The 17,042-nt window shown below is 35.9% G+C and overlaps 1 protein-coding gene and 1 pseudogene across 1 annotated transcript in view; both read left to right on the forward strand.

The window, feature by feature from the left end:
- The window catches only part of LOC127432064 (serine/threonine-protein kinase OSR1-like), a 67,861-nt gene extending 60,953 nt beyond the window's left edge, over positions 1 to 6,908 (forward strand). Inside the window, exons 16-18 of the mRNA XM_051682855.1 lie at positions 1,034 to 1,102; positions 3,749 to 3,813; positions 3,902 to 6,908. Coding sequence (XP_051538815.1) covers positions 1,034 to 1,102; positions 3,749 to 3,813; positions 3,902 to 3,976 — 209 coding nt within the window. The 3' untranslated portion in view covers positions 3,977 to 6,908. The remainder of the gene's footprint in view (positions 1 to 1,033; positions 1,103 to 3,748; positions 3,814 to 3,901) is intronic.
- A 2,925-nt stretch (positions 6,909 to 9,833) lies between these two features.
- LOC127432069 (solute carrier family 22 member 13-like) lies at positions 9,834 to 16,985 on the forward strand (annotated as a pseudogene).
- Positions 16,986 to 17,042: the final 57 nt, after the last annotated feature.

The raw sequence follows: 17,042 nt of genomic DNA on the forward strand, positions 1-17,042 counted from the left end.
TTACCATAGTTTTAGTTTTCCTGTATTATCACAATGGGTTCACTACGAATATCATGGTTAAAATATGGTCACTGTAGTAAAACCATGGTAAATTTATTGTGAGGGAATGCAAAACTTATTGCGAGGGGTCGCATAACTTATTTATTTTCAGAAAAAAACAAATTCCTGCCCTGTCCTCTGATGGACTCCGTAGTAAACACTGGCTCTATCAAAAAAAAAGTTTGTTTGACCATCCCTACCATCCTGACACAGCAGCACTGAACCAATGGAAGAAGGCGGGAGTGCTTATACTGCAAAGCCACTATTGTTGCAATTCAGTTTGATGTCACTATAGGCAACAAAATTATTACAGAATTCATCTTTAAATAATTGTCTTAAATATGTTCACACGAGACTCTCTAAATGCAATTTTTATTTTCAAAATATCCGATTTTTTTCCGGCCCATTAGACAACCTGGAGGATATCGTGGTTGAGCGTTTTCACAATTGTCAAAGGGCGTGAAACATCTCAATCGATACGATTTACCGCACACTTTTACAGTTCTTTTTGTTCGACTTAAACATGTCAAAAGCAAATATGTTTGCCCTAAACATTAAGTGTCATGTGCATTTAGACAGCCTTAAGGATAAACATCCATTTTTGACTGTCTGATGGGACAGGTGTGAATGCTGTTCTGCCTGAGCACATCTTTATTCTGCTGCCTGTAATGACTACAGTATGCTAGGATGATATGTGCTCCAGAACAGAGCTGATCAGCTATTTAACTGTCAGCCTCTCTCTGTGAGCTCTACAACATTGTCAGTTCAGATATACAACATGGTATAATTTGCCAGACCTGAAGTTCGTTAATCTGACCAAATCTTTTTAGAACAACTGAAATTTTGCTGTACTACAGTCCTGCTTGGTCTAGTAGTAATTACTTTTTGGTATTGAAGGAGATATAAGATTACACTACATATTATATAAAACTAAATATAGAAACACTATAAACAGTTCTTGCTGAAGAAAGATTGGCATCTCTTTTTTCCATAGACACGGCAGATGGGGTTTCTCAAGAGCTGGTATCAGCCGGCTTGGTAGATGGGAGAGATTTAGTTATAGGTAAGTAATTCTGATCACATATTTTCATATTAACCAAACTCCAAACATATGTTTACACACAATGCAAATAATCCCTTCTTGTGATGCTGTTTCAATAACTACACATTATGCAAGCCAGTATTTAAAGGGATGTTCAATCAGCAACATTGTTTTTGATTTTAAAGAAAGGCTCAATTGACTCAATTGTTGATAACCACAGAAAATAATTTTGACTTGTACCTGGTTTATTAAAAAAAAAAAAAGAAGCAGCAAAAATCGTGGTTACAGTAAGGCGCTTACAATGGAGGTGAATGGGGCCAGACAACAAATGTTAAAATTTATAGCCACAAGATGTGGACATTGTACATGTTAACATGACTTTAGTGTGATAAAATCTCTTACTGGGATTACAGGGTTTACGGGCGATATGCTGTCATATCAATGAATTTGTAATATTGGATATAACTTTATACAGATAAGGTTAGTAAGCAGTTTTATTACACTAAAATCATATTATTATGTATAATGTTTACATGTTGTGGCTATACTTTTGAAATGGTGAGTATTTTACTGTTAATGGACTGGCCCCATTCACTTCTATTGTAAGTGCACTATTGTAACTGTGATTATCGTTTTTTTCTTTTCTTGGTAATCAACTTTATGCCACAAATGTTGTCTTTTAAGCATTACTTAGTTTGAACCCAGAAAATTCCTTTGAGATAAGTTAACCTATTTTGAGTTGTGCTAGATTCAGTCTGTTTCAAACGGATCTAACATTGGTTACATTGCTTACATGCTTGTATTCTCCAGCCTGATCTCATGAAAATTACTTCAATCTGGCAACATTTCTGCATGGTGGTTCATTACACGTATCGCTGCAGTTTTGAAGTGAATTGTCCACTGAGGTGTGCTAAAAGCAAGTTAGATGTTCTCCCAAATAGATGATCTTTTTAAGATTAATGCTCTATGGAGTTTTTAACCCTAAAGCCTTTAAAGAAACCTAACTGATAGTGTCATAAAAGCAAATGTGAGGTGAACAAAACAGACAACCCTACCCTACACCCTACACCCTACACCTAACCTTAACCGGTAGCATCGTAAAAGCAAATGTGAGATGAACAATGTAATGGCTTAAGCAACCACGTCATTGCGTGTAGCTTCTATTATACTTTTGGCTTACGTGTCGACTCGCTTGTTTTGCTGGACTCGTACTCCATTCATCCGTGTTCACAGTTCAATGCTACCATGCAACTTAGTCACGTTAAATGTAAATGTAGCTGGTTATGTAACGCAAGTGTTAAAATGTGTCCTCTTTGAAATGCGTTATAGAAAAATTGTTTCGATGTGATAAGATAGCATTGTGTAACAGATCGAAAAATAAGTTTATGAACTGTCAATCTGCCGTTTTACTTGTGATTTGTGTGAAAGTGAATAAAACTTGTAAAACGTGTTTATTTCATCAGAAAACTGCTGCGATATGCAGAACGAGGCACGCAAAGCTTATTTTCAGGGTTCCCACGTGTCTTGGAAAACCTGGAATTTTGCAGTTCAGTTTTCCAGTATTGGAAAAGTCATGGAAAATTTGAAAAATACCTTAATGTCCTGGAAAATAATAAAACTGTTGACTGTGTGGCTAACATGGCTTTTGTTACATGTACAAAAACGTGGTAACAATCGGGACTCGGGATAGGTGTCAAATACACAAATATGAACATTTTTGGCCGATACCGATTTTAACAAAAACCATAGGCCGATACCGTTATTTTTCCCCTTTACATTATTTTGTTATCAAATCACTTTTTTACTTTGGAATTATGCTTTTAAAAAATGTACAAAGAGGTATAAAAGCTTTTTCACTGTTTTAACAATAAATACTTTCCATTGAACATTGATCGGATCTGTTGAACACATGACAAGCCAAACTCTCATGAAGTCAAAGTCTGCTGGTTTCAAAGCATTTTGGATGGTTTTCCTCATCATGTAGCCATTTCCACAACTGTCAAGTCCATTTAGGGTGTTTTTTCCTGCATTAACATAAGTAAATTTTACATTGAAGGGTAGCGTGGTTTACACCTCGGGATGTGAATATAATGTAACTTTCAATAATAAATGAATGATCTAAGTCCACTTATAACGCAGTTACCACATGTAGGGCCCTATGATTTCCGCGATGTGAAATTGGAATCACTGGACGGAATCACTGGATCCAGTCATAAAACTGCCATTAAATGTAAAATGCAGAATGTCTTATAATTTGACATATTTGGGATGAAAAAGAAATGTTTGAATGCACAAATAATCAAATTTAATTTGTGATATGTCCTAGCATGATTATTAAACTGCAAAAGGCTGTGATTGAATTAAATAAATAAATCATCTGCATGTGCTGCGCTCTTCAAAATGAATTTGTGTAATGAATTCAGAAAAAATAACCATTCAATAACCACAGCATACATCATGATCTCTCGTGTGTTTCTGCCTAAATATTACACCCGTTGGGTACATAAAATGTCCTGGACATTGTGCCTTGAAAAGAGTGGGAACCCTGATTTTGCATAACTTTAGTTATAGTAACGTGATTCTATGAGACCAGGTTGCTAACAGGAATTATCATTATGTCAAGGCAACACTTTTGTCCCCCTAAACTTCTATTGTGTGTTATTTTAGTTGCTGCTAATTTGCAGAAGATTGTCGAAGAGCCTCATTCCAATAAAAATGTCACTTTTAAGCTGGTAAGTGACAGACAGTTTGGTTAATACCATTGTTTGATAATCTTAAGCGCTGTTCTGCTGTAACATGACGTGCTGTTTTTTTTTTCAGGCCTCTGGGGTTGAGGGTTCTGATATTCCTGATGATGTCAAACTCTTGGGATTTGCTCAGCTCAGCATTAGCTAAACTTTTGCTCTGTGCGGGACCATGACTTGCCTACAAATGTGAAAACAAACCAACACCAACACCAACAACCAACAGAATGACACGTTGATATATTTTTTCCTCTCTCACTTACCCGAAAGAAACCACTGTTGCCAAAGAGCAAAGCCCATAGGATTTCTCAAAATGGCTCAACTGCAGAGGACAGTTGAACAAGATTTATCATTATTTGTAGGAATCAATAAAAAATAAAGTTTACGATTTATGCATAAGGATGCAGTTATCACAACCAGATATAACCTTAATGTTTTTATGTTTCTCTTTCATTTCTTCTTGTTTTCTCTACAATGTTTGTCCTATGTTTGCACAATCTAAACTAACACCCAAAAAATTTAAAAATGCCTCATCTCCATGTGTGCATATGAGTGCCTATAAGGGGAGCGAAATGCAAAGAAACATGAAGTTTACTGTAAAAATAAGTAAATTTGGTTACAACAGCTACAAACGCATTTGTTTTACCTGTATTTCTTCTGTGCTTTTGAAGACAAGCAACTAGTGTGTTCAGTCAGTCTGCTATTCACACACACTTGCATTATTTACTTGGAAGGTTCATTTAAACAAGCTTTGTGACAATTTTTCTAAATCTTGATTTGAATCATTTTAAATCTCAATTTAAAATATTGTTTTTTAAATTTACCCTTCTCTAATGGAAATTCTGATTTCTTCATTGTACACTGGCTAGTGTCGATACACTACAAATATTCTTAATTTAAATTGCATTGCAGATTAGTAATTTAAAGGAATATTCCAGGTTCAATACAAGTTAAGCTCAATTTTTTAAAGTAAAGGAGGGACGAGTCGAAATTTTTTGTGGTAATCAACATCATGTCACAAATGCTGTCGATTGAGCTTAACTTGTATTGAACCTGTAATATTTCTTTAAGACAATGCAGCAGGCAGTTGAATCTGTTCTATATGTCCTTAAAAGTTGGTTTTAGTAGTTTTTATTTTATTTTATTTTTTTTATTTTTTTTATTTTTTTTGGCTGTCTGAACTGGGCAATTTGCAAATGGCTCTATCCCACTCTGCTCTGAAATACAAGTTCTTGCCTTAAAACCCGATCTCATGAAAAGTCGTGCATAATTTACGAGTTGGCTATTTCGTATGGTCTCGCACGATGTTGTTTGCATAAACTCGTATGACTTCATCACGTGCAAATGCTCGGAACTGCACCCAAGACTTTCACCCACTGTTGCGCTTGTGTATATGGTTGATTGACAATAAAGTGATTTGATAATGCGGAAGCGCGAGTTCCACGCACGAGGCGTTAAGGACATACTTATTAATATTATGCCCTTACCCAAACCCCTTATCTAAACTTAACCAATCAGTAGAGTGTGTAAACATGATAGGAAGCTGTTGTGTGTAACAGAAGCAAGTAATTGGCGCGTATTAGATGGAAACGATGTCCAGCGATGTCATTGGCTGTAGTGAAAGTCGTAGGAATTCAAACGAGTGCAGTCGCACGATATCATACAAATGAGCCAAATTTGGAAAAGTCATACGAATCCTGACGATTTCGCCTTGAGAGTGTGTTGGTTTCTACATATTTTTACATACTATACAGTATATTTTGCTTTAGGTTGGTTACATATTAATTTGTGAATTTGTATTTAAAATTTCACAACTTTATCTGTGAATTCAGTTCATTTTATAAGTATCTCTCTGTAAGTAATTTAGAAGTTCATCAAAGTAGCTGAGATACTCTCTGATGAAACTTTGGTGTTTGGCTTTGTTTCTGCTCTGGAATTGAACTCTTTAAGTATTCATGTGTATTTCTGATGTGGATTAACTTGATTGAACTTGCTCTTGTTTGTAAATAGTGTAATTTGGCATTGAGTTGATTTTATATGGGATGTTTCACTCATGGCCTTTGTGTTCTTCATAAATAAGGTGATGGGAGGTGGTGTTGGCTACAAAAGACACATTTGTGAGTTTTGCTGTTTTGTCTTTGTCTACGAGGGTGCCTATAATCACAAGAGTTTCTTTATTCAGTGTGTCAGATGATTTTCAGCAGGCCAGCTCTAAACTTGTTCTATCAGAGTTTCTTTGAGAGTCTGTTTACTTAACATCATATATGCAGCATATCTCAAAACATAAATAAGATGCTTTAAACATATTGCCACCTGCTGTGAGAACAGCCTAGAATAATCTTGAGTATATATTTTAAATATCACTCCTCTCACTTAAAGCAGTATTTCTTCTGATTTTCAGAATTTCCCTTTGGCCTTTTTTATTTGTAATATATATATATATAATTAGCTAATTATTAAATAATTTCAAACATTTTCCCCCATTTTATTTTCCAGTTTTATTGAGAAGAATTTGAAAGATCTTTAGGAGGAAACTTAAAGACAAGTATTGTGGAAAAGTTAATATAACACCTGCCTTTTCAGATCCAACCCCTCCTCTTGACTGTACAGTCACAACAAAACTGGCCCACTAAAAAATTTAAAAATGTTTAATTAAATTGCTTGCATTCAAGTGCTACTGAAATAAAGTATTGCTTTTAATAAGAAACTATGAACATCTGGGATGCTATGCAATTTAAAAGATGGATAACACAATAATATGTTTAGAACTAATAGTACTATTTTAAAATAATATAATAATATCCAAATATAATAATGCATAGCATTTCACACAGTCGCACATATATCCTGGCCTATGCTTTTGCCAATCTCTCTTAAATGCGGAAGAGTGTTGTAATGTATTGACAGAATCAGTTTACTGTAAGGAATAAAAGCAACACAAATAAGAATAAAACAATAAGATCAATTTATTTTTCTTCAGTTTATGTTCACTTTAGTCATCCTTTTCTCTGGCTTGTTTTGAATTTTAAGGCATGTTTCTTAAAATGCTTTAAAATCAATAAAGAATGAACATATCAAGTCAACCTTGTGTATTCATACCTGATTAAGATAAAAGCAGGTGATAAGAAAGTGTCTGCTTATTGATTACATATTTGTTCTTCCCAAAGAGGTCTACTAATATATACAGTATATGCACACACACACACACACTCACTCATTTACTGAGCACTTTATTAGGAACACCTGTATTTATGCGATTATCTAGTCAGCCAATCATGTGTCAGCAGTGCAATGCATACAATTATTGCATATACGGGTCAGGAGATTCAGTTAATGTTCACATCAACCATCAGAATGGGGAAAAATGTGATTTCAGTGATTTCGTCCGTGGGATGATTGTTGGTGCCAGATGGGCTGGTTTGAGTATTTCTGTTACGGCTGATCTCCTGGGATTTTCATGCACAACAGTCTTTAGAGTTTACTCAGAATGGTGCCAAAAATAAAAAAACATCCAGTGAGCGCCAGTTCTGGGGACGCAAACGGCTTGTTGATGAGAAAGGTCAACGGAAAACGGCCAGGGCTGCGTTTCCCGAAAGCATCGTAAGCCTAAGTAGATTGTAGAAACCATTGGTGCCTATGGTCTCTACGATCAGCTTAAGTTTGCGATGCTTTTGGGAAACACAGCCCAGACTGGTTCAAGCTGACAGAAAGGCTACAGTAACTCCGATGACCACTCTGCACAATTGTAGTGAGCAGAAAAGCATTTCATAATGCACAACACATCAAACTTTGAGGTGAATGGGCTACAACAGCAGAAGACCACGTTTGGCACTTTATTAGGACCATAGTGTTCCCAATAAAGTGCTTAGTAAGTGTGTGTATTTATACAGCTCTGGAAAAAATTAAGAGACCACTGCAAAATGATCAGTTTCTCTGGATTTACTATTTATAGGTACTGTATGTGTTTGAGTAAAATGAACATTTTTGTTTTATTCTATAAAGTACTTACAATATTTCTCCCAAATTCCAAATAAAAATATTGTCATTTAGAGCATTTATTTTCAGAAAATTACAACTGGTCAAAATAAAAAAGATGCCGTGTTTTCAGACCTCAAATAATGCAAAGAAAACAAGTTCATATTGATTTTTAAACAACACAATACTAATGTTTTAACTTAGGAAGAGTTCAGAATTCAATATTTGGTGGAATAACCCTGATTTTCAATCACAGCTTTCATGCGTTTTGGCATACTCTCCACCAATCTTTCACATTGCTGTTGGGTGACTTTATGCCACTCCTGGCACAAAGATTCAAGCAGCTCGGCTTTGTTTGATGGCTTGTGGCACCCCCAGATCATCACCGATCCTCCACCTGGTCATCTAATGGTTTGACAGAGACCTGGAGAGGCCTTCAAGCCACAGTGTCTCGCACCTACTGTGAAATTTGGAGGAGGATCCAGGTCTCTGTCTAACCATTAGATGACCAGGTGGAGGATCGATGATGATCTGGGGGTGCTTCAGCAAGGCTGGAATCGGGCAGATTCGTCTTCGTGAAGGACGCATGAATCAAGCCACATTCAAGGTTATCCTGGAAGAAAGCATGTTTCCTTCTGCTCTGACAATGTTCCCCAACTCTGAAGATGGGGTTTTCCAGCAGGACAATGCTCCATGCCACACAGACAGGTCAATCAAGGTGTGGATGGAGGACCACCAGATCAAGACCCTGTCATGGCCAGCCCAATCTTCAGACCTGAACCCCATTGAAAACCTCTGGAATGTGATCAAGAGGAAGATGGATGGCCACAAGCCATCAAACAAAGCTGAGCTGTTTGAATTTTTGCACTAGGAGTGGCATAAAGTCACCCAACAGCAATGTGAAAGACTGGTAGAGAGCATGCCAAGATGCATGAAAGATATGATTGAAAATCAGGGTTATTCCACCAAATATTGATTTCTGAACTCTTTAAAACATTAGTATTGTGTTGCTTAAAAATGAATGAACTTGTTTTCTTTGCATTATTTGAGGTCTGAAAACACTGCATCTTTTTTTTTTTTTTTTTTACCAGTTGTAATTTTCTGAAAATAAATGCTCTAAATGACAGTAATTTTTATCTGGATTTTGGGAGAAATGTTGTAAGTACTTTATAGAATAAAACAAAAATGTTCATTTTACTCAAACGCATACCTATAAATAGTAAATCCAGAGAAACTGGTAATTTTGCAGTGGTCTCTTTAATTTTTTCCAGAGCTGTATATATACTGTACATACACCTTCCAAAACGTAATATCCTGTCCATTGCAAATCTAAAGAATCGTTTGGAGGTTGCGTGTTTTCTCAACTGTGAACTGCATAAATTACCAACTCCTGATGAACACATTTAATGTTTATTTGAATTATAAATTTTTTTTGTGATGTTGATTCATAAATATGACTCTTTGGGAAGAACTAATTTGTTAGCAAACATGCAGTAGATGGTATTTGTACTGCCAAAATTGCCGGAGTTAGACCATGTTTGTTAAACACACCCTATTGTACCTGTCCATGATTCTAGAATCTCTCCCTTAAGAAATATCCATTAAACTCAAACACATTTGAGTCTGTCAATGATGGAGGGCCTAGAGCCCTATCAGCATCACGGGGGAAAACATGCAACTCCCTTCTTATTTTTACACCATTTGCGCTCCATGCTTATGAATCCATGTCAAAAGCACCACTCAAATGATTAGACCATGCCTTTTCAATTATTATGCAAGTTACTAAACACTACTGGTATAAAGCTGTGAAACATGTCTACATCATATTCAGTGACCTTTACTAATTATTAATTACAGAAATCTGGACAAAAACATTTCAAACCTGGTAGACAATCGTTCCTATTCCTGTTCCTATTTCTCTTCTAAATAAGAATAATTCACACCGTAACTTTGCCATCTTTGACAAAACATACGTAGTCCAAAAGTGTTTTTTGTTTCATGGCCATTTAAGAGCCTTTTTAAGTGCATCTTCAAATAGAGAGTTAAATGCACACAAAACAAATTAATTTATATTTTGATTCATTAAGTTAGTTTTCTTAAAAGCATGTAAGCAACATTATGTCAAAATGGTGTAGATTATCCCCAAATGCATGTGACATCACATAAAGAAGAGTTAGGCCATAGGTAATCCAAAAGTAATCAGATTAGATTACCCCAAAGGGATTACGTTACTGATTGCAATTTTAGTCATATAATTTGTCATATAATCTACCCAACAGTGTATTTACAAGTTACATTTCCATCAACTGGCTGTAATCTGGCCCCAGGCCATCGTGCCATCCTTATTGTTGAGCCCTGCTCCTATAAAAAAAAAAATCTAAATATTGTACCTGATCCCTCAAGCATATTCAAAAAAGGGCATTCTGTTCTGCTGATCCAAAGTCCCTCACACTGCATACTGCACACATATTCACTGCAGGATCTGTTCTCAGCATATTTCAACTGAATAAGTTTATTACTATTAAATACTCCATGTTGCATGGTATCAGAATGGGCACGTCATAATTTATGGTGATGATGTTTATTAGTCTGATACGTTCTGCACTGTGATATGATGGTTTATCTGTGATCTCAGGCGCATCGTCGTAGATAAGCGCGCACTTGCAGATATACAGTATGTTGAACCTGAATGTGGACCCGTGACAAGTTAAAAAATTAATTTCTCTCTGCAAGGGTGAATTACAGGGCAGGGTGTTTTAAGTCCAAGCCGCCGCTGATGATCGGCCAGTAAAGATGATAGACTTCGCACAGGTGCTGTCATCCATCGGGAAGATCGGGGCTTTTCAGAAGCACTTGCTGGTGGCAGTATGCCTCCCCAACCTCTTCACAGCTTTCCACATGTTCGGTCAGGTCTTCACTGCCATCACTTTTCCACACAACTGCAACACTAGCTGGATCTTACAGCGGGGTCCCAACCTGACAGAGGAGAAACAGCTGAATCTCACCATCCCTCTGGACAGTACAGGAGAATATGAGAGCTGTAAGATGTTCGAACCTGTTGATCTTGATCTGGAAGTTATTGAAGCTTATGGACTAAACGTCACGATGTCATGTAGCCTACTGATGGTGGTATAATGTACCAGACGGGAGCATAACCCTTAAAACTTATATACTGTACTATTTACTGTAAAATGTGCATATTAAATGCGTAAAAGTCCCAGTTAGATACTTTGTTTGGTCAGTGATGATACAGTAACATTTCAATCAAGACTGGATATACATTATGAAGTTTTCTTTATAAAGGTATTCATAACACCTTATAATATAGTCCTTGCAATCCATTACATATTGTTTTCAGATTCTTTTTTTTGTTTGTTTGTTTTTGTAATAATACTTTGGTTACACCAAAAATGTCTTATTTTAACATGTAATTTGGTATTGATTATGTGTTTTAATGGGTTGCACTCTTTGAAGATAGTCCTAAAATTATGAGCAAATATTACAATGTAATATGACAGTAGTTACAGTTACTTATGAGACCACACAACTGATTATAAGGTGTGTTATAAGGCATAATACAAGCATTAATGCTTTAATAATTCATTTATAATGCAATTTAAATGTATATACAAACTTTTATAATTATATTCAGGCTTTACAGAAAGTGTAAAAACAGTTGAGAAGGGTATTGCATGATGGCTGTGATAATCTGTCAGTGTTTCCCAAAGTGTCATGTTTATATCGTTATTTTAAGACACTATTCTGTCTTTATCATTATACACCATCTATTGCCATTGTTTAGTCATCACAGTATACAGTTAATACCATAAAACCTACAGCTATGTCATGTGCACATTTTTCATCACAATATTACACTTCATAACAACTTTCACTGTCATTAATAAACATCATATAATGCTTCAATTATACTAAGCAGATCAGTAGTCAATGTGGTCTCACTTTATATTAAGTGTCTTTAACTACTATGCACTAACATTAAAATAAATACAATACAATATACTTATTGTGTAACTACATGTTGTTCTGCAAAATTCTCAAAAGATTCACATTTGCTGCTACTTAGGAGGTTTAGGATTAGGGTTTAGATTAGGGTAAGGGTTGGGGTAGCGTCAGGTTTAGGATTAGGGGTAAAGTTAACAGTGTAACTACATATGTAATTAAATGCAGGTTCTTTAAATGTAAGTACAATGCAACAACACGTATGTACATAATAAGTACATTGTATCAAATGCTTAAGAACATAGTAGTTAAAGACGCCTAATATAAAGTGGGTCTATTGATGTACTTTCAAGTAAGACTTTATGAAAATATATGAATGAAGGGTTCATGACATTTTATAACTATTTCCATGTATATGAACTAATGTTCTGTTAAGCATTATACAATGCTTCAAGTTTTATGATTTATTAATGAAAGTTGTTATCAAGTGTCCTTTTCCATTTGACTGTTTCTGTTTGCTGTTTTTATTTGATCATAGTTTGACCTGGTGTGTGAAAATAAGATTTATAATGAGGCATCTCAGTCCATCTACATGTCTGGTCTTCTTATTGGAGCCCTAGTGTTTGGGCCAATGGCAGACAAGTACGTGTAGCGTACAATCCCTGAAATACAAAAGAATTATATCATGCACATTATGATCATTTTGAGAGTTTTGTGATGGAAAAAAAAGTACAGATTATGAAGACCACTTCCATGTCATATGAATTTAAATTTGTTTGTAAACCGTATAATTAATAATGGGCTGGTCTTTTTAGACTGTTGTTTTTTATTTGTCTATTTATTTTTTAATCTAATTGTAAAATGTTCTAAAATTAAATCAGTGAAAGAGTTATGTCTGCTTACATAACTGTGCTGGTTAATCTGTTGTCTTTCTACAGGTATGGCCATCGATTTGTCACTCTGCTTTCCTTGTTAATACAGTTTCTGTTTGGGGTGGGAGTAGCATTTGCCCCCAATATTTATGTCTACATAGCCCTCCGATTTGTGGTTGGCACTACAATAACAGGGATCACTATCAACACTTTTGTTCTGGATAACACCTATGACTCCTCTTAATGCCAGTACATTTTGTGAATAGGAAAAGCACAAGCTTTACATAAATGCTCTTGAAGGACAGAACACTATCAAAATCATACAGGAACTATTAAAGGGATAGTTCATTCAAAAATGAAAATTCTCTCATCATTTACTCAACTTCATGTCATCCCAGATGTGTATGCAGAACACGTATATGAAGATATCTCAGTATCATTTCAATGCAAGTGAATGGTACCAAAATTTTGAAAGTCCAAAAAGCTCATAAAGGCAGCATAAAAGTAATTTATAAGACTCCAGTTGTTAAATCTATATTTTCAGAAGCGATACAAGTGTGTGTGACACAGGTGTGGTTGAAAACAGATCTATATTTAATTCCTTCTTTACTATAAATTCTCCTCCCTGCCCAGTAGGTGCTGATATGCACGAAGAATGCGAATTGACAAAAACAATAGAAGAATGTAAAAGTGAAAGTGGGGACTGATCGTAAAAAGGACTTAAATATTGATCTGTTTTTCACACACACCTATCATAATGCTTTAGAAGACATGGATAAAACCACAGTAGTCATATAGATTACTTTTATGATGCCTTTATGTGCTTTTTGGAACTTCAAAGTTCTGGCCACCATTCACTTGCATTGAATGGAACTACAGAGCTGAAATATTCTTCTAAAAATCTGAAATTAAGAAAGTCATACACTTCTGAGAATGAGGGTGAGTAAATTATGAGAGAATTTCTATTTTTAGGTGAACTATCCCTTTAAGATTTCAGCAGTTTACTTACAGTACATGGTTATATTGTTTTTTTAATTGCTCCACCACAAAGCAACTCATCTTTAAACTGTATCTCACACATATTTTAGGTTCTGAGTGGTGTTGTTAATCTATACGGGCCCTTTTCACCATATTGTCACACTGCTTTTATGCCATTGGTCTGACGCTGCTGTCTGGTGTGGCCTATGAGATTTGCTACTGGAGGATTTTACAGCTGGTCCTGTCTGCTCCAGTTGGGGTTTTCTTTTTCTGTTTCTGATGAGAGTTATTCTATATCCTAGTTTGACATCTCAATAGCAGCACAGCATAGTTTACAGTGCTTAATACCAGGAAAAATATTCAAAAATTCTCTATTAATTGCCAGACAGACATGGGTCACTTCAGAATTTCTTGTGTATGTATTTGACAGGATTCTCCCTGAATCAGCTCGATGGCTTCTGACTTAGGGCAAACAAGAAGAAGATTCTGAAAGCAGCCAGAATCAATGGCAGGAAAGTGTCTGAAATTCTGCTTGACAAGGTGACTTTTTCACTTCATAGAATGATTACTAATAGCCCAACTTAATCTGGTCACAGAGAAGTGCTGATAAAAGCAGCAAAAGATCAAATTCACATGCATAGACTAACTAAAATTGGGGAGACTGGGGCTAGTTGTCACACTTTTTACTCCAGTGAATATTTTTCAGTGTAGGTTTATTTTTGAAAGTCAATTTCTGTATAGAAAATTCCTTAAAATGATAGTTCATCCAAAAATGAAAATTCTCTCCTCATTTACTCACCCTCATGCCATCCCAGATGTGTAGTAAAACATTATAGTAAAAAAAGGACATAAATATTGATGTATTTCTCACCCACACCTATCATATCTCTTCTGAAGAAATGGCTTTAACCACTGGAGTAGTATGGATTACTTTTACATTTATGCATTTGGCAGACGCTTTTTATCCAAAGCAACTTACAGTGCCCTTATTACAGGGACAATCCCCCTGGAGCAACCTGGAATTAAGTGCCTTACTCAAGGACACAATGGTGGTGGCTGTGGGGATCGAACCAACAACTTTCTGCTTACCAGTTCAGTGCTTTAGTCCACTACACCACCACCACTCCTTTATAATGCCTTTATGTGCTTTTTGGACCTTTAAAGTTCTGGCCACTATTCACATGCATTGAAAGGACCAATAGAGCTGAGATATTCTTCTTAAATCTTTGTTTGTATTCAGCAGAAGAAAGAAAGTCATACACATCTGATGTGGCATAAGGATGAGAAAATGATGAGAGAATTTTCATTTTTGGGTGTACTATCCCTTTAAATTATTGGTTATAAAACAGCTATCGAACATTTCCACCAATATTGCCCAGGAAAAGTTCATCAGATAAAATTCTGGGCAACCGTTATTGTGTCTTAGGTACATGTGTAATCCCCAGTAAGTAAAAAACAGGAAGTATTTTTATTTTATTTTTATAATGAATTAACATGAAAGGATGTCTTGTCAGATGGAGGCAGAGAACACAGCCAAAACAGGCTCCATGTTAGACCTGTTCCAAGTGGATTACCTGAGAAAGAGAGCGCTCATCATGTGCTATATGTGGTGAGTTCTGACAGCATGATATCTGTTAAACACAATAAAAATATTATCAGCAATCGTACATAGACAATAATGCTTACAATGAAAGCATTGCCATTGTGAATAAAGACTGATTTGGAGCTAAACTGAACTGTGCAAACATCCCCGATCTGTGTCAAAAATGCAGCAAAACATGAAAAGATCCTGTTGTTTACATATAAACGGGCATCATATATTTATTCTTCTGCACGTACAGATTTGTGACAAGCTTGGCTCACTATGGAGTCAGTTGGAATGTGGGGAACTTCGGTGTGGACATTTACCTGACTCAACTCATCTTTGGCATTGCAGAGCTTCCTGCTCACCTGAGCTGTTTTCCTCTTATTCAGCGTTTTGGAAGGAGGATCTGAAAGAGTGCTGTGCTGCTGCTTGGAGGCACTGTCTGCCTTGTGATTCCAGCCATACCAGCAGGTATCCAAGTTCAGAGTCCTGTTTCATAGTAGATATTGTGCTTGGGAACATTTGTCCAATTTAGCAAAGAAAATGCTTGTGTGAACATTTTTGGATCTGTCCTCATATACTATATGTACACTAAAAATTATCTTTTGAAATAGTTAAAAGTAGAAAATAGGTAAGAAGTACCAGTAAACATTCCAAAATTGGTAAGAAAAGAAAATTTGGCCAAATACTTTGTGGGGCCACTGTAATATAAAATAATTAATTATTACTTCTGAATATTATTTGTTATAAAAAAAAAATGCTTTAAGATCCATTAAGGTGACAAAACAAAATCAGAGATTTCAAATCCAGTTTTAAAGTCATGCTCTTTCTTCAGATTACCCTGTGGTTGTCACCGTGATCGCAGTGGTTGGAAAGTTCTCCTTCACTGCAGCATTCACCATAGTTTATGTGTACACTGTTGAGCTGTACCCAACCATTGTGAGGTATGTACTTGAACAACCTCCACATTTATCAATGGCTACACTTACCATTTTGAATTAGACATTCTAAATGAGCTCTTTTTTTATTTTTCTTTCTACCTCCTTGTTCTTAAACTCTCTGATGTAGGCAGAATGGGGTGGGACTCAGCTCGAGCAGGAGTAGCTGGTATTCTGGTGCCTCTGATTGGCTTGTTGGACGTGTATCACCCAGCCATTCCAATGGTCATATAATGCTCTCTTCCTTTTCTGGGTGGAGCCCTGACCTTCATGCTCCCAGAGACTCGAAACACTGAACTTCAGGACCACACTGATGTCCACATGGATGAGAGCATGTACATATACCTTCACTATTTTCTATATAGTGCATGGTTGACATATTAACTAAACATGACACAATTCTTTCATTAAAATGCTCAAGAGTTTGTTTTATTATTATTTTTTTTTTATCATTTAATCAGTATGTATTCCATGAGAATCCAGTCCAAGGCCTTAGCATTGCTAGTGCCATGCTTTACGAATTGAGCAGGAAAGCTAAAAATAATGTTTTTTTTAATTATAATAAAAAAATTTTTTAATCTAATTAAAAATTCAAATACAATTTTCAATAAAAAATATAAACATTGAAGCTAAATGTAAGATTGAAAGAAAAAGGAAAGGGTATTTGCAATACAAAATTAAAAGCCGTTGTTTTCTTCATTTTTCATCCGCAGGGGCTCAGAGAAGGCGATGATTGAAAATGGACTGAATGAGGAACAGGAAATGGCTCTTAAGAGCACAAAATTATACTTGTATTTAAAATGTTTACAATGCTGGTGGTCAGGGCCGTTTTAGACCATTCTGGTGCCCTAGGCGAGATCCTTATTGGGGGGATGGCAGAGGCCTCCTCTTTGGCGCCCTCCCAGCAGG

The sequence above is a fragment of the Myxocyprinus asiaticus genome, chromosome 41 (genome assembly GCF_019703515.2).
Source record: "Myxocyprinus asiaticus isolate MX2 ecotype Aquarium Trade chromosome 41, UBuf_Myxa_2, whole genome shotgun sequence".
NCBI classification, from domain to species: domain Eukaryota; kingdom Metazoa; phylum Chordata; class Actinopteri; order Cypriniformes; family Catostomidae; genus Myxocyprinus; species Myxocyprinus asiaticus.